At 34.7% G+C, this 24,350-nt stretch overlaps 1 protein-coding gene across 28 annotated transcripts in view; it reads left to right on the top strand.

Moving 5' to 3' along the window:
- Window positions 1-24,350, top strand: part of SSBP2 (single stranded DNA binding protein 2) — a 325,064-nt gene that overhangs the window by 116,374 nt on the left and 184,340 nt on the right. For 24 of the 28 annotated variants that reach the window (XM_055298747.2, XM_063612197.1, XM_055298741.2 and 21 more), the window contains exon 4: window positions 11,444-11,528. The exons of 2 other annotated variants lie outside the window; for them this stretch is intronic. In XM_055298747.2, coding sequence (XP_055154722.1) covers window positions 11,444-11,528 — 85 coding nt within the window. Of the gene's footprint in view, window positions 1-10,147; window positions 10,204-11,443; window positions 11,529-24,350 lie in introns of all 28 variants that reach the window. 2 more of the 28 variants (XM_063612203.1, XM_063612202.1) reach the window with 1 other exon arrangement.

Here is a 24,350-nt window from a genome sequence, read left to right as displayed (position 1 = left end):
GTGGATCACTTGAGATCAGGAGTTCGAGACCAGCCTGGCCAACATGGTGAAACCCTGTCTCTACTAAAAATACAAAATAAGCCAGGCACCGGTGGCAGGCACCTGTAATCCCAGCTACTCAGGAGGTTGAGGCGGATGAATCGCTTGAACCTGGGAGACGGAGGTTACAGTGAGCTGAGATCATGCTACTGCACTCCAGCCTGGGTGACAGAGTGAGACTCTCTCAAAAAAAAAAAAAAAAAAAAAAAAAAAAAGACCGAGGCTCAGCTAAAAAGGTAGGAGGAAAATCAGGAGGGTATAGCATAATAGAAAACAAGAATAAGTGAGGGTTTTGAGAAGGAAGAAGAAAGGTCAGTAGTGACAACTGTGACTGCAAGGTAAAGTAATCAGAGTGCATATGTCCTTTTAGGATTTCGGGAAAGGCCATCAATGACTTATAAAGCTGAGTAATGGGCTAGGAAACAAGAATGTTTCAGATTGAGAAGTGACTGTGAAGGCAGGAAGTGGGAAATGGTATATAGTCAACTCTTTAAAATGGTTCATCTGTGATGAGAAATGATACCTGGAGGAATAGTATAGATTAGAAAGAGAAGTTTTTCATTTTAGATGAGAGAGACATTAGCATGTTTAGTGTTTAAGAGAAGGAGACAGTAGAGGGGCAGAGTCTGAAGATACAGGGAGAGAGGAGATTTTAATGGTTTAAAACCCCGTACAAGGCCTGAGAGAAGAAGGTCCAAAGCACAAATGCTGGGAGGTGAGAGGGGAGAGGACCATCTCTACCCTTGTGGCAAGAGGCGATGCAGGGACGTTTGTAGGTTTGATGTCAAGAAGTTCATTTCTTCTCTTCCTAATAAAATACTGTTCCTTATATTCCCTGCCTCCTGCCAATCTGGAATATTTGCATAGGGCTTTCCTTCTGAATTTAACAATTGCTGGAACCTAGATTAAGGTCCTTACCCCTAATATCATATCTTCCTCAAGCCTACCACTAACTGTCTAAATTTCCCATGGAGTATTTTGTATTTGACTGGAAGAGAGGTTGGAATAGAAGACAGAATAGAAACGAAAGAAAAGTTTAGGGAATGTGGAAATAAAAGAAAGGGTTGTAAAAATTATAGTACATTTGTTCTTGGGCTGTTATTACACATTTAATAATGATGAACACTATATAATGACAAAAGAAATGCGTAAGACATTTTAACAAAGCAGGACATAGTGTTGCATGTACAGTGTAGCATAAATGGGTATTAAGAGTAACAAAAAAAATTTTTGTTTTAATATGGTGGGATTACAGATGAGATTTTCTTTCTGCAAATATTTCCATTACTTATAAGTAGAGTTTTCCCTTCTATCTTCCCAATTTTCTACAGTATGTTCATGGTGTGTGTGGAGATGCAGGGTGAGGCAAGGAGAAAGGAAAACATGTGGATTCAGTATCTCAGCTCCACTAATCATTTCAGCAAGGTTTTGTTGTTTTCAGTCTCAGTTTTACCATCTGTAAAATGATGAGTCAAATTGATCTAGGGTTCAAAAAATTAGTTCTTATTCTGATAGCTTTTCGTTTTCCTCTGCAAAATAGGATATGAAGGTACTGAGGGTGGTGGTGGTGGTGGTGGTGGTGATGATGATGATGATGAATTTTTAAGAGAGTGAAGGATAGTCTTTAAAGAAAAGTTTGAAATAATTCTAAATAGACCCAGAGAAAGAACTGAGTAGGAGCACACACAAAATATTGCCAGGCAGTGTTTAAATCCTAGTTAATATTGTAGCTTATAAATGCATTGTGATGCCAGTATGCCCAGGAATGTGACTTTTCTGCAGCAGCAATTGGTAGTCCATGTATTTGCATGGACAAGCTAGGTGGGGTGTTTTTTTTTTCCGTTTCTTCTATTAAAGGAATTTCTTACTCAGTACGATATACACTTGTCTCTTAGCATCTTTAAAAGAAAAAACAAAAAAAAAAAAGTAACAAAAAAAACAAACAAAAGAAAAGTAACAAAAAAGAAAAGCTCTCTTTGAGTGCCATGCACGTGGTTTCCTTGGAACGTTATTTAATGCCATAGTGTTTTTAATCTTTCTCCTGAAAGCATGCCATACTAGAAGTCCCATGGTGAGTGGAACCACACTTGGTCAGTTGTGGTTGTGGGTTTCCCGTTTGTCTCACATATGTAGGGCAGGAACAGGTGCGGTCTTTTGGTTCAGAGTTGTTCTAACGGTTCACTACAGTTAAGCACCATCATTGTGCTGTTTTCCTGGGGTTTAAGACTGGCATTTTGTAAATAGTATAAAATTCAAATTTTCTTTTTATATAGTATTTATGATATCCAGATCTAGCCTGTCAATACTTAACTTTTTTTCCAAATGTAATTGAGTCTCCTCACCTGTTGACACCTTTTCATTTTGTGTGTTTCAAATGAAGTCTACAAATGGCATAAGAGACCATTTTAGGAGTCTGACTTGGATCCGTGGGTTAACAAAGTGAGGATTTTAAGAGTGTTCTATTATAGCATTAATTTTCTTACACCTCTTTCTCTTTTACATGCTTTGTCATGAATTTAACTTATTCCTACACTGTAGATGTTTGATAATAACTTACTCAATACATTGGCTTTTTGCTTCTGTAGCTTTTTTTTTTTTTTTTTTTACCTCAGCTGTCAGACGGTGCAGCTTTTAAATGTGCCATTTTTTTTTCCTTTTTCTGTGGCTCTTAGATTCAGGGGATCCCTTCTTCCATGGCGTTGGTATTTTAAGTAACTTAATTGGTACTCAGCTGTAGATATCAAATAAGTAAGTAATGGGCACATACATATTTTTAGATTATATTTGTTCAATTTAAATCTAGTACATGCAAAATATATAGGTATAGTTTTTTAATGTTTTATATTTTTTCCCCTAAAGCTACTGACACACTCTTTGACGTGCCTCCTTCATCTATATAAATCAATGATTCTTAATAGTTTTGAAGTCATGGGGTCCTCTGAGAACTGATGAGAGCTATGGATCTCATCTTTCAGAAAAATGCCCAGATCTTAAGCTTCTCTGAGTATTGTGTTTAGCTAGCCATTACCATGGGCTTTAAATCCTGCAGATGCCTGACCTTCTTATCCTTAACTCTTTCAACCTGGACTTCATAATCTGTGCTCTAGGTTAGGGATTCAGGACTATAATAATTGTTGCCTTTTTATGTTGACCAGGAAAGCTGTTGCTGCTGTTGAGGTCTGTATGATTAGGATAACATGTATTCTTCAAGAACTTACTGCTTGCTCATTTGCTCAGCCTAAGAGTCCCTGCTGGATGGACCAGTTGTTAATTTTATGACTTCTTCTCATTTCCGTTTTTTAATAGAATATTTCAAATTAGAATTGTTCTGTTGTTTAAGCCTTTTCACCAAATATTTACAGAGTGCAAAACCGTGTTGTCCTCAAGGAAATAAATAGTAGGAAAGATAAACAATTTGAAAGTATTAAAGCAGAAGTATGTACTGGTTTAATAATAATGTATTATAGACTTGGTATTTGCTCAGAGAGTAGATCTTAAGTATTCTTACCAGACACACACACAGACACACAAAAGGTACTATGTGAGGTGATGAATATGTTAATTATCTTGATTTCGGTAATCATTTTCCAAAGTATATGTATATCAAAACTTCATATTGTACACCTTAAATATATACAATTTTTATTTGTCAATCATACCGCTGTAAAGCTGGAAATAAACTTAAAAAAGAAATTTGTACTGATTATAATAGCAACACAGGAACAATACTCACTTTAGCTTGGGAGAGTTAGAAAAGGCATCATAGAGAAAGTGAATCTGAGCTGAGCTGAAAGTTGAGTGAGAGAAGGGTAATTGGAGCAAGGAATAATGTGAAATCTCAGAAGAGATGATCATACACTCTAGTAATGACAGGTAATTTGGTATGGACCAGTTCATCTATAGGTCCGATATTAGGAAGGGATAAAATATAAAGAGACAAAAGCAGGGGACAGATTATGAAGTCCTGCTTACATTAAGGATTTGGGACTGTAGCCCAAAGATTTTAAATGAGGTCCCTGATGTGATCAGATTTGTGCCTTTAGACACTCAGTTGGCATCAACATAAAGATGGATTAAAGAGGGGCCAGGTGTGGTGGCTCACGCCTGTAATTCCAGCACTTTGGGAGGCCAAGGCGGGTGGATCACCTGAGGTCAGGAGTTTGAGACAAGCCTGGGCAACATGGTGAAACCCCATCTACTAAAAATGCAAAAATTTGCTGGGTGTGGTGGCGTGCCCCTCTAATCCCAGCTACTTGGGAGGCTGAGGTGGGTGAATCGCTTGAACTCGGGAGGCGGAGGCTTCAGTGAGCAGAGATTGCGTCACTGCACTCCAGCCTGGGCAACAGAGCAAGACCTTCTCTCAAAAAAAAAAAAAAAAATAGATGGATTAAAGAGGGTTGAGAAAAGAGGCAGAGACTAGTAGACTCGGGGGAAATGTTGGTGAAGAGTGGGAGTGTTTGAAGATGTATGAAAAAGAGATAAATATGACGCATGCAAAATAAGCAGAATAAAGTACCGGTGAGATGAGAGGCAAAGGCCTCAGAATGGAAGAGGGGGAATTTCTGCCTTTAATATAGATAGAGAAATTTATGTGATTTACTTTCTGGAGATTTTTTCACTTGTTTCTAATGTGATTTTCCTAATCACTTTTTTTTCCTTTTCAGTTTATTATTTACCCCATGCTCAGCATCCCTGTTTATAATAGTTACCTGAATCAAATCCCCTTTGAAAACTTACTTCTTGTTTGTACTTTTTGTTAAACATTCCCAACTCTTACATTAGTTCCAGAAATAAAAATGCCAGTAAGCTTCTTTCTTCTGATGTTAATGTGTTTTTTTTACTTGTGCAATTTTAAAACATAGTCTTTTAAAAACTTTCTATTTAAAGTTTTAATTGCAGAAACTATAACTCTTGATATGATGCTTTTTATAACTCTCATATCTCTTGATATAGTTTGGCTGTGTCCCCACCCAAATCTCATCTTGAATTGTAGTTCCCATAATCCCCACGTGTGGTGGGAGGGACTTGGTGGGAGGTAATTGAATCATGAGGGTGATTCCCCCATGCTATTCTAGAAATAGTAAGTTCTCACACAATCTGGTGGTTTTATAAGGGGCTTCCCCCTTCGCTCAGCTTTCATTCTTCTCCATGCTGTCGCCATGTGAATCTGCCATGATTATAAGTTTCCTGAGGCCTTCCGAGCCATGCTGAACTGTGAGTCAGTTAAACCTCATTCCTTTATAAATTACCCAGTCTCAGGTATGTCTTTATTAGCAACTTGAGGGCAGACAAGTACACCTTTTTCTTTTTTTGAGACAGGGTCACCCAGGCTGGAGTGCAGTGGCACAATCATAGCTCACTGCAGCCTCCATCTCCTGGGCTTAAGTGATCCTCCTACCTAAGCCTCCTGAGTAGCTGGGACTAAAGGAGCATATCACCATGCCCAGCTACTTTTTTGTATTTTTTTGTAGGGATGAGGTTTTGCCATTGTTGCCCAGGCTGGTCTCAAACTCCTGGAATCGAGACTCACTCACCTCTGCTTCTGCCTGCCAAAGTGCTGGGATTACAAGCATCAGCCACCACAACCAGCCTATACCTCATTTTTATTTAACAAAATGAAAATATAGAGCACCTTTTAAAGTGACTTTGGTTCCCTGTATTTATATCCTGAAATCAAATATATGTAACATTGTAGAGAAAATAAAATGTAAGATTATTCTAAGAATTATGTTTCTTTCACCTGGCGGTGGAAAGTCCAATCTTGTAGTATGCTAGCCCTCTAATTATTTTAGAACCTAATGAATAATATCAGGTATAGCTAAGAATAACCAAATACCCACAGGAAAACAAGTGCAATGGCGTTAGTTAGCTCACTAGAATGGTATAATATTTATAATTGGCTTACTGGTTTTTACTCATCTGGTATGTCTTTCCTGTAACAGGCAAGGTATAATAACTATTTGAGTTGGGTTAAACTAAGCACCGTATAAGACAGTGTAGGTGACAACGGGGCTAGAAGGAGGAGGCTGGTAAGAGTGAGAAGGGAGGAAAAGTGTTAGCAAGACAGAAGGCGAAAAACATAGGCCATAGAGAACAAAACTAAAATTCAGCATGGGAGAAGAGGAAAGGCATGTGGAATACAGAGGAAAATTTGGTGGGGAGAGAGCATTGTAAAAAACTGAGGGAATCTTCATTAAATGTAAAGGACTTGAAAGAAAAATGAGGCAAATGTTACTCAAGTTAATTAGAAAACTTTTTATTTCGCTATACTAGCTATATGAGACTTTTTCTATAATATTTTTAGTACCTTTAAGCTTCTTTTAAAATTACTTTTGTGTATGTCATCTCTTTGTCTCTATATAAAACACTGTAAAATACATAACATTTATTTTCTCTTTTTACATAAATCAAAAACTATTTGCCCAAGGTCAAATTTAGAGTTAGAATTCAAGTTCCTGAACTGTAACCAGTGTTCATCTCAGTAACAGATATTTCTTAATCACAGAGCTCAATTCAGTGTCCCACTATTAATAAGTCATTAATTACATTTCCCATTTGAGCATTGTGAGTGGCTAATTCCAGGCAGTGTATATAAATGGGACTCAAAAGTTTTCTCTTCTGAGTCATGTCTATATCGAGGCATCCACAGATCCCTGGCAGCTGCATGTAGGGTGAGGGGGTGGTTGCCATAGGATATTCAGGAAATGAATTGGTGCATGGGGTCAAAGGTAGGCTAACAATGTGCTCGCTGTCTTATCTGGGACAGGTATCCATCCCACTTTTATAATAGCTGATGCTGCTCAGACTGCTGAAACTGTAGAAACCTGCCCATGATCAGAATAAGGAGTCTTGGATTAAGAACTCTTAAAACCACACTCATGTTAGAAGCAAAATAACGTAATAATTAAAAGGCTCAAGCCCAGCTCTGCCACTGTGTGACTTTAGGCAAATTATTTAATCTAATTTAACCTAAGCTTCAGTTCCTTCATCTACAAAGTGGGGATAATAATTAGAAGGATTAGATGTTGAATATGTGATACTTCGTATATGATGCTTGAATATAGTACTTAATAATGGTAACTATCTTCATTATATTTTAAAATAGAAATTTATTCCTAATCCAGGAGTATTGTGAGAATTTTATGAAAGTGAAGCAAAATTTAATGCTTTCATTTTTAAAGGTATTAAGCAATACTAGGGAATAATATTAATACAAGTTATACATATGGGGAAGTTCTAAGATGAAGAACAGGTACATACACATTTCATGTGAAACAGTTTTTGGTCTTATGAATGGATAGGATAGTTTTCTTAAACAGATTGTCAATAACTAACATTCATTGATATATTTTTGGGACAAAGACAAATGACTTCCTTAGTTATTAAGACTTGAGCTTATAACAACGTGGCTTGTTCCTCAGAAAAAATGTTTTCCATGGCGTTTTATTGTTTTGTCTTTTAAAAAATTTTTGTTTTCAGGTAGTCCTAGATCTGGCCAGTGGCTAAGTTGTATAATTATGTTAGCATTCCATCTTCTGGGACACATCTGGCATGTTTATTCACCCTTGTAGACTTCTCTGACAACCATTTTGCTTTCTGTGTTCCCTTGAGATATTAACAAGCTACCTAAGTCATTTCAACTTACATTCTCAGGAATAGAGGGAGATACAGTGTTTGGTTGAGAATCTTCAACTTGGGAATGCCGTATTTTCTCTTGATTTATGAGGGGAAGATTTTAATAATAATAAATGATATAAGATCAAAGATTTTAATACTTTGTAAGTTTTGCTTTTCTGTGTTCAGTCTCTGTCTTCATTTGTAAAATATAAAATTTTCACTTGTTTCTGCTTAGGAATAAAGAGACTGTATAAAACTCTAAAGTATTATTCATGATGATGAACCCACTACATTTCAAGGATAATATTTGCTTTCATGTTTAATAGTTGTAGGGTTAGAGGAACTGAGAAACTCCTTAGTCACCAGCATCTCAGGTTGTAGAGGGGTAAAGTCTGCATCTTTGGAGGTTCTAAATTTTCTGAGCTTGGCCCTCTTGGAGATAAAGGAACAAGTACAGTGGATCATCAGAATAGCTTACTAAAGTACATCAGTAAAATCCCTCGACCCAAGCACAAATCAAGTATTGCTATGAAACTTACCTAAACTAAAAGTCCTACTTCTTCCTCTAGGAGATAAGTCTACATTTTTGTATACTAATTATCACATTGTCATAATATCAGCCAAAAGCATTTGTTAAAAATATTAGTGAAATTTTTATATACATCTACATCAAGTTATGTAGCATATATAGGTGAAGTGAGCAATTTTGGGCAAGTGAGCAATTTTGAATTCATCACTAGTTTTGGGCCAATAGTCACATTTGTGTCATGGATTACATACCTTTTTATTTTCTTGGGCAGTGTATGGCAGCATATTATATAGACGTGGTATTTAATGGGTATTTGAAATATTACTAGAAGAAAATAGTTTTTAAATTTTTTATTCATGAAGGTTTATAGAAGTCTTCTGGTTTTAGCCTCATTGTTTTCTAAATAAGGCTATAACATTATAGTTAAGTGATTTGTCTACTAGCTCACAAAACCAAGCATGGATTAATTGCAGAATGTGGACTAAAATCTTGTATTTTTGTCTTACTACAGCCTTTGTTTTTGATGTCATGATATGGCCAATTGTTCTCAAATATTAGGATGGTATTATACCAGTCACTGTATAGGTTGAGCATCCCTAGTCTGAAAACGTGAGATCCAAAATCTAAAACTTTTGAGTGCCAACATGAAACTCAAAGGAAATGCTTATTAGAACCTTTTAGAATTTGGATTTTCAGATTTGGGATGCTCAACCACTAAGTATAAGTATAATGAAAATATTTCAAAGTAAAAAAAAAATTTTAATCTGAAGCACTTCTGGTCCCAAGAATTTCAGATTAGGGATACTCAACCTTGTTTTACAAATAGGCAAAATGTGATCGAATTTTCTAAAAATGATAAAATTTTGAAATGTCTTTGCTACCTGTGATTCTTAGAAGGAAGGACATACATATGCTTAATAAAATAGATGGGGCATGTGTTAAAACTTGAATATCATAGCACTAAAACTAAATTTGTATTTAATTTTTAATTAATTTTATCATTTAAATTCCATAACATATCCTAGATTATTATAGACTTAATTATGAAACTCTCCTGATGAGTAGGGCTTTTTTAAAATTGAAGATTTACTGATCTTTAGAATGACAGAATAGACATTGTAAATGTATGGAAAATAATACACACTTGTCCTAGACACTAAAATACGGGACCTACCTAGCACAAGGCTTGCCATGAGACATATTTTTAAAGGCTCTATTTCTTTGCCTATGTTAAACAAGATCATATATAAGCAATACAGGATTCTCAGAAACACCACCTATAAAATTATCCTCTTTTAATCACTTGTTTTATAATCTCTAAGCTTGGTCTTATAAATATTTGACCTTCCACTAAATCCATAAAGGCAAACATAAAAACAGAAGTAGAACAATGTTACTATTATAAGATAAATATTTAATTTAACTATATGTTTAGAAATAATTATTTCTGATGTTTATTTAATAACTCTTAGGGCATACTCCAACAATAAATCAATAAATTATTTTCCCCCAGTCCATTGTGTGAGGTAATCTTTTAAAAGTACTACAATGGAATTATAAAAGTAATGCAATTGGAATACTTTTCAAGAGAGGTCTTCTGTTACTTGAGTGGAAATTAGGGAAATTAGGAAAGAAGAAGAGATATTATGTTGTTTGTCATATAATGCTGCATATAATATTCTTTAATTAAATACAGTTTAAAGACTACATTACAAAACGTCAGTTTTAAGATCTTTGAAGTTCTTTAAGAACATGATTGCAATACACTGAAATGCATAACACACTTGATCCAGGTGAAAAACTTTTAGCTGTATCTTTGTTTATCTACGGGTTTTATTATTCCAGTAAGGCTGCAAGGATTTCAGTTATAACTTTCACTACTTTCACTCTCCTAAAAATATTGAAATTTACTTAAATTATTTTTATTTTTATTGTTTTCTCTGTATTTACTGCTTATTATAGAAATTGAAAAGGAAATAATGTCGATACGCAGTTTTTCACGTTTTTCCCCACTGAAGGTAATCTTAATTATGAACTTAATTATGAACTTAACTTTGTATTGTAAGGCTTACAGAATGTTTTCTCCTAGCTGAGAAGAGAGAGATCCAGACTAAATGAATCTTTGAAGGTTGAAACAAAGAGTCTGGCTTCAGTTTACCAAGTTTTGTTGTATCCTCATCGTGTGTGCCCTTACCACAGTGACCTGCCTTAAAAATATATATGCATTTTAAGCTTTCATGCAAGCTAATTATAGTGTTGATGATATTATTGATAACATTCTTGTTATATGTCAGACACTGTGCATATATGGTATAATTTTATCTTCTCAACAACCCTATTTTATAGAGGAGGAAATAGTGTTTCTGATCAGTTTAAGCAACTTGCTCAAGGGCTGTCACAGCTGGTAATCAGTAGGTCTGGCCCTGTCTCAGATGTGTCCTGCTCCAGTGCCTGTGCTCTTAACTACTTGTCTTAATCTACCTTCCACCTTTATAGAGTGGGAAATGTGGAATAAAAAAAAATTCTATTGATAATTATAATTGCCTTTATTTATAGCCAACACTTTAAAACATTTGCTTTCCTGATTTTTGAATCCTTGCATATGCTCATTGTTAATTTAGTAGATGGAAGGATGACCAGAGCTGTATGTTTTGTAAGCAGCATAATTTTTCCCTCCCAGTCTGCTTCACTTCCCACTGTTCTTGAATAGGAGAAAAAAAGAAGTGTTACGATGTATTTTCAAAGTTACTATTTTGGTAACTGCAGGGAAAAATACCATTTTTAAGAAAATATATTTGTTTACACAATACAATTTAATGGTCAGGGTATTGGCCTATGAGTTGGACAACAAAATTATCTTTAAAAAAATCAATGGACCACTTTATTCCTTAATTATTAAATTAGGATATTATTCACTGTTTCTATTCTTCATGGGAAAATTGTGAAAAGTATTACAGCTAGTCCAATCAAATGTTTTATATCATGTAAACAGCCAGTTATAAGAATGACAATTTTTAAATTATTGCTATAAAATTATTTTTTTTAGAAAAGTGTTATTTAGCATTTCTGAAAGATGGCTAGATGGTAACACTGTTATTGCATGAAGAGCCTTGCTTGCATTTAAGTCTTTCAAATAAATATCTGTTCTGAAGACAAAATATTTTGTATAAAGAAAAACATGTCTTCTACTTTTGGAATTGTGATTTCTCATACTGGTGTTGTATGATTTTCTTAATGTTACCATGATTACTTTTTTAGTGTATTTTGGGATCTCTACTGTGCAGCTCCAGAGAGACGTGAAACATGTGAACACTCAAGTGAAGCAAAAGCCTTCCATGATTACGTAAGTTAACATGTAATTTTACAAAGTTATACTGTCAGTTTTCTTTTTAATCACTGCTCTTAAAAAATACACTGGCTCATCTATTCTTTTGTTTTGGTACTTAAGAAATTGGTTGGTCTCTTTTTTCTTGAAAAGTAGGCTCATAACTTTAAATGTGAAATAGAAAGGGGCATTTGAGTCTTGTTAAAGCTTAGGATAAAGTGTAGGCCTAATTCTAAGCTATTAAAGAAATTTCTTGTCTTTAAGCATGTCTGATTTGTGGAATTTCAGATTTTATGAAAATTAAATATATAGTAATTTTTTTATTCTACAGAAACATTCATTATAAGATTTCTGTAAATGATAAATTCCTCCCTTGCACATAAGATTTTTGATTAAATATAGAAATACTCTGTTCTTCTCCTTCTGTAACTTTTGGTTATATATCATAAGGCTAAATACCTTCCCTACTGAATTCACTTCCCCAAATAAAATTTATTGTGGATTAAAGGAAATACCAGACGAGAGTAGAAGATTCTGTGCAAAAATGAAAATGTAATTTTATTTTAATTCTTAAGGAACGGCAGTGGAGTGTCCTTGGCTTGAGCATTTTTTTTAGAAGGACTGCAAATCTGATTTTAGAGACCTGATAGTATCAGAAAGTAGAACTGTGAAAAGAAAAAAAACAGTGAAGATAAGAATGAGAAGATGGTATTATGAAGGAGCTAGGGAAACATGTTTGCAGAACTAACCATAAAAGAGGGACAGATTGAGTTTAAGATGGAGGAAATCCAGTTTCCTTGGTTGGGAGGAAGTGAATTGGGGCTGGAGCCTGAGGAAATAACTGATAGTAAGTACCTAAAACTTAACCATAGGGATGCTTGTCAAGTTTGTAGAGGCTAGCATCATTCTGTGTAAAATGCCTTAAAAACCAGAACCAGCACCCAAAAGGGAAAAAAGACCTTGTTCTTCCAAGGAAAATAATTCAGCCTTAGACTGAAGAGTTAGAAATGGCCAGAAGAATCATACCCTCCAAAATAGCATGAGGAAGAGCATGCAGACTTACAGGAAGTGAAAATCTTGGCTACCTGGCAGGGACTGTGCAATTCTTTAAATGTGTACTAACCTTATTCCAGTGAGAGTGCTTGTGATTACCTCATCTGACATTGACTGTATTCATAAAGCTTGATATGCACTGAACAACAGCTCTTGGGGAACAATCTGAGTGAAAGGGACACTACTGCAAATAAAAAGTAGAGAAAAAGTAGATAAGGCAGGGCCCAGGACATAGGATTTATCTGAACAACCTCATTTTCCTTTTTTACCTTTGGTTGACAGAAGAAATAAAGCAAAGATCCACACATGAAGAATATGAGGAATTGGATAGAGTGGGGTACCCCGTCTCATCTATTCTTTATACTAAGAGGTGCATGCCTTGATTTGGCCTGTCAGTCACGGGAGATGTTGTCTCCACTAATTTTGACAACTAGATGGCATTAGAGAGTGCCAGTGTTCTATTCTTAAAGGAGATACAATATTTGATAGCCTACATTTTAAGACAGTAATCATATAAATACTTTTCCAAAATTACATTCTGTAGAAAGATGTACCCTGCTGTTCAACATGGAGATCTTAAGGGGAAAAGTGAACTAATTTAACAGCTCTTTCTAAAAGCAGTAGATAAATTATCATTGTTGTTGTCATTGTCACTTTCATCATCATCATCTTGCGTTCATAAGACACTTTGAAAATTTCAAAGTATTCACACTTATTAGCTTTAGAAATACACTTAAATAGGTTTTGGAAATGAGCATTAGCCAGAGGTAGGAGTAAAATTCGAGTAGATTTTAAAGGAGGAACAACCCCTTACCATGTAATTTGGTCCTTGGAAAATATAGTTTAGAAAAAAATCAGTATTTGAATTTTATAATTCATTATGAATATTAGCACATTGTATCAGATGTTTAATTTTAATTTAAATATTAGTTTTAAGAGATTTGATTTATTCTTGGATGCCATTTTTATTACATCTTAAAACCAATTTCTTTTCATGGTAATACATCTCTGATTTGTTTTTTAATTGGAGGTTGGTGAAAAGATAGAGTTTGGCCTACATGATTTTATATTACAATTGGATTTTTAAAATACATTAATTTCTTTTATGGTAATTTTCATGAATAGGATTTCCTAAATTCTTAATAGTAGATAATTTCTGAAAATGATTAACAAATTTATTTCTAACATGTAAATAAAATAGTTTGAAAGACTTGGGGAAGAAAATGAAAAACGCAGGAACAAACAGTAAGATTTTGGTAAAATTCTATAATGTTATCTTCTGCATTTGAGTTTATTACAGAATTACTTCTGTAATGGTAATTAATATGTTTACCTACTGAATTGTAAAATACTTTAATAATTTAAAATAAAGTACTCAAGGAAGCATTCTAAAAAATACTTTCTTCAGTAGCTGCGTTTTTAGCATTAAAAATGTTCACTTGCATGTATAAATGTTCAAAATTAGTCTTATTATTTTATAGTTACTTCTTATCTATAAGATTGAATGAATATTGACAAATAAACTACTTTTTAAAAGAAATAATGGAGGCATAATGAGGTAAATAATGAATAATTCTGTTAATTTAAAATAGGCCAAACTGTTAAAATGACTATCTTTTGATATTGGGATAATGCATGATTTTTATTTTTGTCTGTATATATTACTGTATTTTCCAAATATCTACAATTATTAATTATTTCACATTCAGGAAAATTACTTTAAAACAGATTAAATTTCACTTTTCAGTGAGTTCTAATCGCTCTTCTGAGATTGGAAGCTAAAAAACTTAATGAAATAAAATTTAAATTTACCATGTTACATGCACAGGCATTTAGCATTTCTTATGAAAGACATCTGTTGTTTTTTGTATGTGCACATATTGAGAGACATCCATAAACTGAATAGTTGTAATTTTCAGCCATTCTAAAATTTATTTTTAACCATGTTACTGAGGTATGATTGACATACAAAAAGCTGTACATATGTAATGTATAAACTTGATGTGTTTGGAGATTAGTGTGCACCCATGAAACCATCATCACAACCAATGCCATGAACTTATCTGTCACCTCCAAAAGTTCTTCTCCCCTTTTTGCTTTATTTTTTCCCTTTTGTGTTAAGAGTACTTAACATAAGATATACCCTCTTAAGAAATTTTTAAGTACACAATACAGTATTGTTAATCATATGCCCTATGTTGTACAATAGATCTCCAGAATGTATTTATCTTATAAGACTAGAATTTTATATAGATATGGATTTCTGAAATCCATAAAGAAATAAATGAAGAAACTAATGTGGAAAGAGAGAGAAACAAAACAGGATGACTTTATTTAAAGTTCATTTTATTGTAAAAATAATATATATTTTTTCAAAGTATGTATTTTAAACATCATAAGCCCCCTTCTCTCACTGAAATATTTTTAAATTATAATCTAGTTTCTGGTAAATGTGAAAAGATGATAATGGAAAGATCTTTATTCCTTACTATTTTCATGCTGATGTTACACTGCCTGTGATTGCTGCCAATAGTATCAAAAAATTTAAAAAACATGATATTCTTTCAAAAATAGCATGCATTTTTAACTTACAATTGGAGATCTAAAATTCATAAAATTTATAACTTACTATGGGAGTTGTAGAAATCATAGAAAATAAGTTAAAGATTTTTTAAGTAAAAACATATCTAAATACCTTAGATTTGTAGAGTCATATTTTTATAGCCATTTGTTTACTTTTTACTTTTTATCCAGCTTCATTTAAAATGAATGTATTTTGGCAACTTGGAAAAGTGAATATATCTCTTACTTTTATTCTTTTCCCTTGGATATGAAGGAAAGAAACAAAAAATCATTAGCAAAACTCATCTTTCACTTACTATAGATTTGAATTATTGTGTTGTCTTGTTTTTGATGGGGGTTGACAACTGAAATTAGAGGTTTATATCTTTTTTAAATAAATAAAAGCCTCACAATTTCAAGTACTGTGTCTTTGATGGAATGTATACTATGAGATAAGTAATAGTTACTTAGCCAGAAATAATGGATAGAGCTATAATGATGTGACACTCTATTTTGTACTAACAAGAATAGGTTATCTGTTTTTGTTTGTTTGTTTTTGAGACGGAGTTTCGCTGTTGTTGCCCAGGCTGGAGTGCAATGGTGTGATCTTGGCTCCCTACAACCTCCGCCTCCCGGGTTCAACCGATTCTCCTGCCTCAGCCTCCCAAGTAGCTGGGATTACAGGCCTGTGCCACCATGCCCGGCTAATTTTTGTATTTGTAGTAGAGATGGGGTTTCTCCATGTTGATCAGGCTGGCCTGAAACTCCTAACCTCAGGTGATCTGCCTGCCTCAGCCTCCCAAAGTGCTGGGATTACAGGTGTGAGCCACCACGCCTGGCCTAGGTTATCTACTTTCAGACTTCATGAAATGTCTATAGATTTTGTTGCATTTATTTTTAGTGTTAATTTCTTTTATTCTACATATACGTCATATGCTTTCCATTGTCTCTTGGGTTTAAAATCACAAATGACTACTCTTATAATACAAGGAATTATTTGCAGCAGCCACAGTAGATAGTCATTATCAGTTCCCAAAGATCAGGTGCTTTAAACTCTCTAGAAGGAAAGTCTCAGGATCTCTTGTAAAAGAAGGTACAGATATTTTCAAGGTGGATTTAAAGGTTTTCTTACCAAGTCAAACTTACCTTAAAAATGTATATATTTGTTAATATCTTTTTAAAGAAGACAAGGGCACAACTACTAACAAATGTAACTATGCTGTAGGGGAAGATTATCCTTGAAGGAAGTGATTTTGGTAGACATAATTTAGGATCATTCTTCTGACACAGGATTCTTCTCAGTCACTTTGCAAGCTGGGAACCTCTGGCTGGTGATGCCACCCCCCCCTCCCCCCAGTCTTGCTCAGCCATGCTGACTGCCGCAGGAAGCGGTCCACCCACTTAGCCCACCTACACACCAGCTCAGTCTGTGGCTGGGCTGGGCATGCCCCAGCCTGACTGTGTTATAGCTTGTACCTGTGTTTGGCGGTTCCTGAGTTCTTGTCCCGCATCCAAGAAGAATGAAGATACACTAACAATTGAAGGGTGAAAAGGGCAGAGAAGAATTTTGTTGAACAATGAAACAGTTCTAAGTGGAGAGAGTATACAAGGGTGGTTGAGTACCTGGAATCGGGTGGTTTCTCTCCCAGCGTGGCTGAGCCCAGGGCTTTTATGGGCTCAGAATAGGGGAATGCATTCTGATTGGCTTGTGAGTATGCAAAAAAGGTTAAAACAAAGACACCACTCAAAGGTGGGCATAACAGTGTAAAAAACCAATTAGGGAAGGGTAGGTGTATGTAAAATAGTTGAATGCTGGGGATCAAGCAGAGAAAAATGTGCCAAATGGGAAGACAAATTCTCAATCTAGTCTGTGAGTTTGACCTTTAGCTTGGCTTTCAGGCTTTAAACTGTCTTTGGCTTGGAGGTGGGGTTTCACCAGGGATGTACTGTCACTTCTATCATTTGTTTATTAACTTTTTTTGAATACTTATTTATGTACAAATTACTTGGATTGAAGCTATGGGAGGTGCAAAGATTTATAAGAATTTCTCCCTTCAGGGCTTCATAATCTGTTTGGAAAGGTATACGAGCTGTGTACATCAAGAGTTAACTGCTATGAGTGTAATACAGATAATAACCCTATACTGTATAGGTTTAAATGCTGCAAATGTGCACTGGCTTTTGAATGATGACTAGGATTTGGATAAGAGAAGTGCTGGGGAAGGTGTATCAGAGAAACTGGATGAAGTTGGAAAAATATAAGGTATATTTAAGGAACACTAAGCTGAGCTGTTTACCTAGAGTAGAAAAATCAAACACAGGATCAGTGCTTAGCTAACAGATGGTAGAATTTTAAAACTGCAAGGAGATTGTGAAATTATCCCACTGAAAAGTGGTTTCATGCTGAAGTCCCTGAATTCCTGGAGTATTGTGGAAGGGCCATAGATGGTGCCTAGGAATGAGAGAACACCCAATCATAGAGGTTCTTGGCCTCCTTCTCTTTTAACCAAAGCATTTCAGTTCTCCTCTATCCAAATTCCTTCTATTTTCTCTTTCTAATTAAATTGAATCTCCATATAATCAGTTATCCATGACATAAATGACTCTTCTTTTTATCCTCTTTATACTTCTTTACCTCCAACTAGTTATCAAAACTTTCAAATCATTGCCTGAACACTGTCTTTTCCTCTGTAATCCCACTTTGGATGCCTTGGGTAACGTCTTCATCATTTCCAAAAGCATTACAATAGCTATTTCTGCATCTGACTCAAACCCCCACCCCCATTCTAGAATTCTCAAGGGTTCTCTGTTAACTCTTAAGTAATAATTTTCATTAAAAAAATCTTTTATTCATTTACAACATCTCAATCCATTACAATTCAAAAACTTCTAAAAAGTTTGAAAACTGCTTATTTTAGTCATTTGAATAGATAAGAAATATGGTACCTGGAGAAGTTAAGGACATGTCATTGTTTAAAGACTGAGTGTGGTTTAACCATGAAAATTTAGGTTTTCCAAATTTTCATCTAGTACTTTTCCAACTACACTGGATGAAACTTTTGCTCCGTCTGCCATAGTCATTTTTTAGCATATTCAAAAAATAGCAAATTATATTTTAGGATGATGAATCTGAGGGCATGATGAGGACTGAAGAAAGGCAAGGACTAAAGGCCAACACAGTTAGGAGGCTATTCTAATAATGTTGATACACGCTGAAAATTCAGCCCCTGAATTAAAGTGGTGACAAATAAAATGGAAAATAATGAATGAAAATGAAGAAGAAAAAAGACTGTCTAGTTGTAAGTATTGAGGAAGGGAGAAAAATTAAAAATAATTTGTAATGAATGTGGCTGATGATATGGGACTTGTGATATGCTTAGCAGAAATCTGAAATTAGGAAGGAAGAACATAGAGAAAGTGGATTAAGGGGTAAGAGTGGGTTAAATTAATGAAGTAGTAAAGGTAAAATAAGAATTGAGGCCTGGGGATAGAAAGGTGCGAAAAAGGCTCACTTTTAAGATGTGATAGGAAGGAAGAGACTAGCATGAAAACAAGGGAAAATACAACTCAGTGAGAGGTAAATACCACACTAGGTAGACTGACTTGGATAGCATAACTGTTATGTTCTGTAACCCAGTACATTTCCCAAAGCTGTTCACTGTTTCAGAATGCTTCCAGCTTGAACTCTGCATCCCAAGGCAACTAATTTGTTTGGTGTGAACATAATATCTTGAGTACCTAAGATATTCAAAAGCTGTTTGTGGTTGTTGAAGCAAGACTTGAGACTCAAACTATGTCAATGGCTGAATGATTTTTATAGGGCACGATTGCATTTTAGAAAGTAGTCAAGTATTGTATAAGGAGGACAACTGGATTCAAATTTAGGAAAAAAATTAAATGGACTTAAATGATCCATGGCTTCTTCCAGAAGTTTTGGAAACTTAGATTAATAGGTAGGGAAATCTCTCAACATATTAGCCCTTTCTTCATTGTAGCTATGTTTCAGAAAGCATGTATTGAATCACCAGTTAAGAGCAGTGTAAAAATTCTCATACCTTAGGGAGGTAAGCATATTTAAAGACTGTAAAAATACATCATGTTCAATTTGATAGCCTAGTGGTTTGTACTTAATTGGCACTCAATAAATATTTGATGAAAGAATGGCTGGATAAATGAAAGAATGTACATTCTTCAGGCTTACTATTTCTGAATGAGCTGCCCCCAATTCTGCGGGAACACTGTACCACTCTTATGTGATTCTTTCAGTATTACTTCTTGCTTTCCTTTGATTATTATCTTGTCCTGTTTATCACCTTAGCTCATCCCTCATTCTCATCATTATCCTATTTTTGCCATCCCTAAGATAGATATGAGAAGGGAAAATAAAGGAAAATATCTTAGAAATGAGGTCATATTATAGTTTTTATTATGGACAAAGGCCCAAATACATAAAGAAAATAGAAAGTCTTCAGATATCACAAAATGACTTCTATCTTCTTTACAATAGTACACCTTAATTCAGTGTGTATATTAGAAACTATGGGGATGTTTTCCATATGCAAATCTTATCACAAATCTTATCATAGCCATAATACACAACGCTGGCTTTTTACTTTTTGCTCTAGCCTGGAATATCCTTGTGAAACAACATTGGGAGCTTGCTATAAGTTAAATCTGTGGAAGCTATTTCATCATAGGCCACCTACCTATATAGCCTTATCTTTTCCAGACCAGGAATATAACCACTGATCTTTTCTTTCCATTGTCAATTTTTCCTCTCACAGGCCTACGCCTTTCTTTATGTGTAAGATTCTAACTTACATTCACTACAGAGAAATACAGGAGGTAACAATAACACTGGGAAGGCTAAAGAGGATTGGGAATCTCAACAAAATTTTACATTTGGAATATAAATGGAAGCTACCTGTTTTTGTCTCCACATTCACATTCTTATTTATTTATTTATTTAGGAAGTTATGGGGAGAATCAAGTGGGTGGGGCATTGTAAGTTCCCAAGTCATTGTAAGAATGATTTAGAATATATTCTTGCTTAATTTCTATCTTGTCTGGATGAGAGTTCAGACATCTTTGCGTTCAGACCAAGATAGGATTGACCTGACACCACTGGTAGGTCTGGTAGAACTTGTGGTGTCCTTGGAGCCCTCTTACTTTCTAAATGGTCTCTGTGGGAGGTTACAATGAATGGGAGGGCACTTTCCTAGCTGACCTCAGAGGTTCTCCCAGCTATTCAGCTGCCTTTACTGCTTAGTTTTCATCAGCTTTTCACTTGCTGGGTCTTTCAGACTAATTCTACCTTTGAGAGAAACTAGGCTTTTGTGTTATTGAATGTTTGGGTTTAGTTTCCTCAGTGCCTGTGAGGTTTTAATAGCAGGTGTTACTTAGGGAACTTTCCTGCTTTTTAATACTAGTTTCCTTCAGTTACTCTTAGCCAGCTTCTAGATTTTCCTGGGTCAAAATTGTGCATCTAATTGGATGAATTTCTCTTTCTTATCTGAGAGTTGCTCATTTCCAGAATAAAATGATTCGTGCCTTTCCTCAGGGACCAACCTGTTTGGATTTGTTTCCCAGATACTCTTTGAATCTGTTCTCAACCGTTTTTCCCCCATTTAAATTCTATTAAACAGTAGTCAACCTTAACAATTTCCACCAGTGGGAAAAGTTAGGCTTTCTTCTAATATTTCTGCTTCTGCCTCTGAAAGTTCTCCCATCATTCAGGGGAAAAACCAAGCTGTGCCTCTATAGTGAGTACTATCCCAGTGAAATTATGAGGCTGGCTTTCAGTGCTTTGCCTGGTTTGCTTTTCATTCAAACTACTAAGTTAAAATGTTTTTCCCTTCTTTTTTCTTAATTTTCGAAGTGTTAAAGTAATAGCAAGACTAAATTGAAACAAATAAATTATCTCAGTAAATTACTCTGAAGTTAAAAAATCCTAGTAGGATTTTCCCCCTTATTTTAGTAAGTTTATGAAGTGATAATTGTATATAGTAATTCAAACATATGTATAGTTCTTATGGGTTTTTAGCTGCTGTCTAGTGCAAAGCGCAGCAGTTGCTTACCTCACTCATATTGAAAGACTAGAATAGTAATAAAGGGAGATAGTTAGGGAACTAGAGTTGATTTATTTAATTTAGATTATTAAAAGAAAGAAATTTAGGACTTTTTAAAGTTGAACTGCAATTCCTGTGTAGCCCTTGTAATTTTTTGGTACTGATAATGGAAGTTAATTAGAAATCTAAAGAAGGAATAATTTATCATGTCATTAAATATTTCTAGAAAAAAGTTTGTGCATATTTTTTCTTGAGTAAAGTATAAGAAGATAGACACTGTACTTATTTTACTATAGTGGTGCTGTCAAGAATAAGAGCATAAGAACTCTCTTTGTTGAGGGAGTCAATGAATTGAATCAGTTAAAACAGATTTATAAGGGTAAAGAGTAATTCAGTTTAGGGTTTTAATTTTTGTAGTTTAGATATTCTAAGCTAGTAGGGAAAAATACTTTTTAATTAAACTGGTCCAAAATATTTAAAAATAAACAAAAAGTAAATTTTTGTGAAATTTGACATCTTTGGGGAGTTTCAATTAACAAATTTCTCAACTAACATTTTCATTTTCAATGGAAAATACACTATTTTATAACATGTTACATGTTCAATAATGTCTAAAATTATCTTATCCCTTAGTGCCTCTAGAACATATGAAACATTTAAGTTTTAAAGAAATTAAGATTTTGTTTTGTATTATGAATTGAAACACTTAATTTTTAAGGTCTTTGCTGTTGCTTTACCTGGAAGTGACATCGTGGTAGCCTTGTGGCCAAATTGAACTTACTCTGGATATTAAAAATGTAAGCAAGACTGTGCAAGCTGATGCATCATGTTTATATTTGACAGATAATTAGTTTATACAGTTTAAATTACCATACCTATCTTCTTTTTTTTTTTTTTCTCCACGGGGGAATAAAAGATTTTTGTTTGTCTTGGATCAGCTAAAAATTTTTAGAATGCAGAAGGATAAATTGGAACTTGCTCCCTACTAGTCATGTCCAATAATTCTAGAAAGTACCTCATTCCCATTTTCATATTAAAGTTGATTTTCTCATGGGTTTTCCTACCATTACTTTAATGTGGTCAGTACAAAGCACACCACATTTTGGCTAACTTAGTTGATAATGATGTGATAAGAGTGAGTGTAAACATATAAGAATTTCTTTTCAGGTTACATGTCAAGTAATTTGCCAGGAAAAATCTTGTTCTTTTTTGCTATATAAACACAGCATAGGACCATTGTAGAAAAAAAAAAAGAAAAGAAAATTCATGAAGCCATCCCTATAGCTATGCCAGCAGGCATGAAAACCTTTTATCTCATGTAAATGAGATTGCTAAAGAACTTTACAATGATCCACTTCCCCTTAATGCATAGTAAATATATAATTTTTATTTATGATTTTCTTAACAACATTTTCTTTTCACTAGCTTGTATTTTTCTAAGTAGTCTGCTCCCCTGTTGTACTTCTTGGAATGTCAGTAGTACAGAGTTTAATATAACATGTATTTTTTCCCTCAGTGCAATGTGGTCAATTATTTTGAATGATGGTTTGCATGTATTTTCTTATTAGGCTCAAATTTTGTTTGTGTAAATTGTTTAGAAACACTAAACTATTCAGAAGGACATTCAGAACCTTATTTGTATATGCTCATTGTATTTTTCAAAATTATAGTATAATGTAGAGACCACAGAAATATTTTTTATAAAATTTAACTAGTAAAAACACAATAAGGATTCAGATAATTCATCATAAGAGGTGAACCTAATAATGAATAGTTGTCATAATTTTCTAGTATCTTTTGATAAATGATTTTAGTACATTGTTTTTATGGTATATATTACTGTCACTTTAGAATAGTTGTCATTAGTTTAAGCCTCAACAGTTTTTACCTTGAACCTGATCAGTATTTTCATATCCATTGTGGCTTTTTACCTTTTCCAAAGATGGTGACAGTACCTGCCCTGCAACATGCTCTTCTGCAATGTGATCATGCCAGTCTATTGAGTCTAGGCTGGTCTTAATGACTTGCTTGTAATAGAATGGAGTGGAAGTGATGGTATATAACTTCTGAGGCTCGGTCAGAAGAAGCCTTGAGGCTTCTTCCCTGGTTTCTTGGAATGCTTTCTGGCTGTGCCTTCTTGGGATACTCTGTCTTAAAACCATGTCACCAATCTGTGGTAAGTCCAGTCCCAAATAAACAGTTTAAGCCTTCCAGTAACGTGAGCCTAGCCTTCTAATCATCTGAGCCTGGGCACTAGCCACCTGAGTGGAGAAACACCCCTGGCAGTTTGCGTCTTCACAAATGAGCAGACATTATGGAGTCTGCAGACAGTCATTATTATCTCCGTTCACTGTCCAGAGTCCTAAACTGGAGAACCCATGAGCATAATAAAAAGTTATTTATTTCTACCACTAAGTTTCGGATGGTTTGTTATACAGCAATAGATAATCATAACAGAATTTAATATTGGAAGTGGGGTGTTGCTGTAACAAAACCTAAAGTGCATGGGACCAGCTGGTGGGTGGAAAGACTGTTCATGAAGCTTCGAAGGGACTCATGGAGACTGATGGTGAGGGATTGAAAGACAGTAATGACAGTGTTATTTGATACTGGAAGTAAGAAGATCTCTGTTATCTAGTGGTAGCAAATTTTGTAAAACCATCACCCAGGGTAACATGGAAAATAGAAAATGAACCAGTGGACCACTAATGAAATTATGGATTGGCAAAGGAGATTCCCAGGCAGAATATCTAAAGTGTCAGCTGTTTCTTTTAGCCCTGTCTCATGATATATGGATAGAGAAAACTGAGCTAAAAACGGAATTCTTGTTTTCAAACAAAGGGTTCTCAAGCAAAAAAGGGCTTCAGAACAAAGGTCAAATGCAGACCAGAGTTAGGAAAATGCAGTCTCAGGGCAGAGATGAAACTAAGGTGTAACTATAATACTTTTGTTAAGTCCTCAAAGATTTGAGGTGGTGCCTCATAGAACCTTTCAGACACACAAAAGGCCATCCAGATATCTTTAGGGCATGCCTCCTAGTTCCTCTCTGTTAAACAAAAGGGGTTCTAATAATCTTAAGGGCTTTATTCCACAGCAGCTTCACAGGGAGCCCAAGGTGGAGAAGGACTTCTGCCTGAATAAGTGGATTTATAAATTG

This window comes from Symphalangus syndactylus, chromosome 11 (genome assembly GCF_028878055.3).
Source record: "Symphalangus syndactylus isolate Jambi chromosome 11, NHGRI_mSymSyn1-v2.1_pri, whole genome shotgun sequence".
NCBI classification, from domain to species: Eukaryota; Metazoa; Chordata; class Mammalia; order Primates; family Hylobatidae; genus Symphalangus; species Symphalangus syndactylus.
This window is presented reverse-complemented; position numbering and strand designations above follow the sequence as displayed.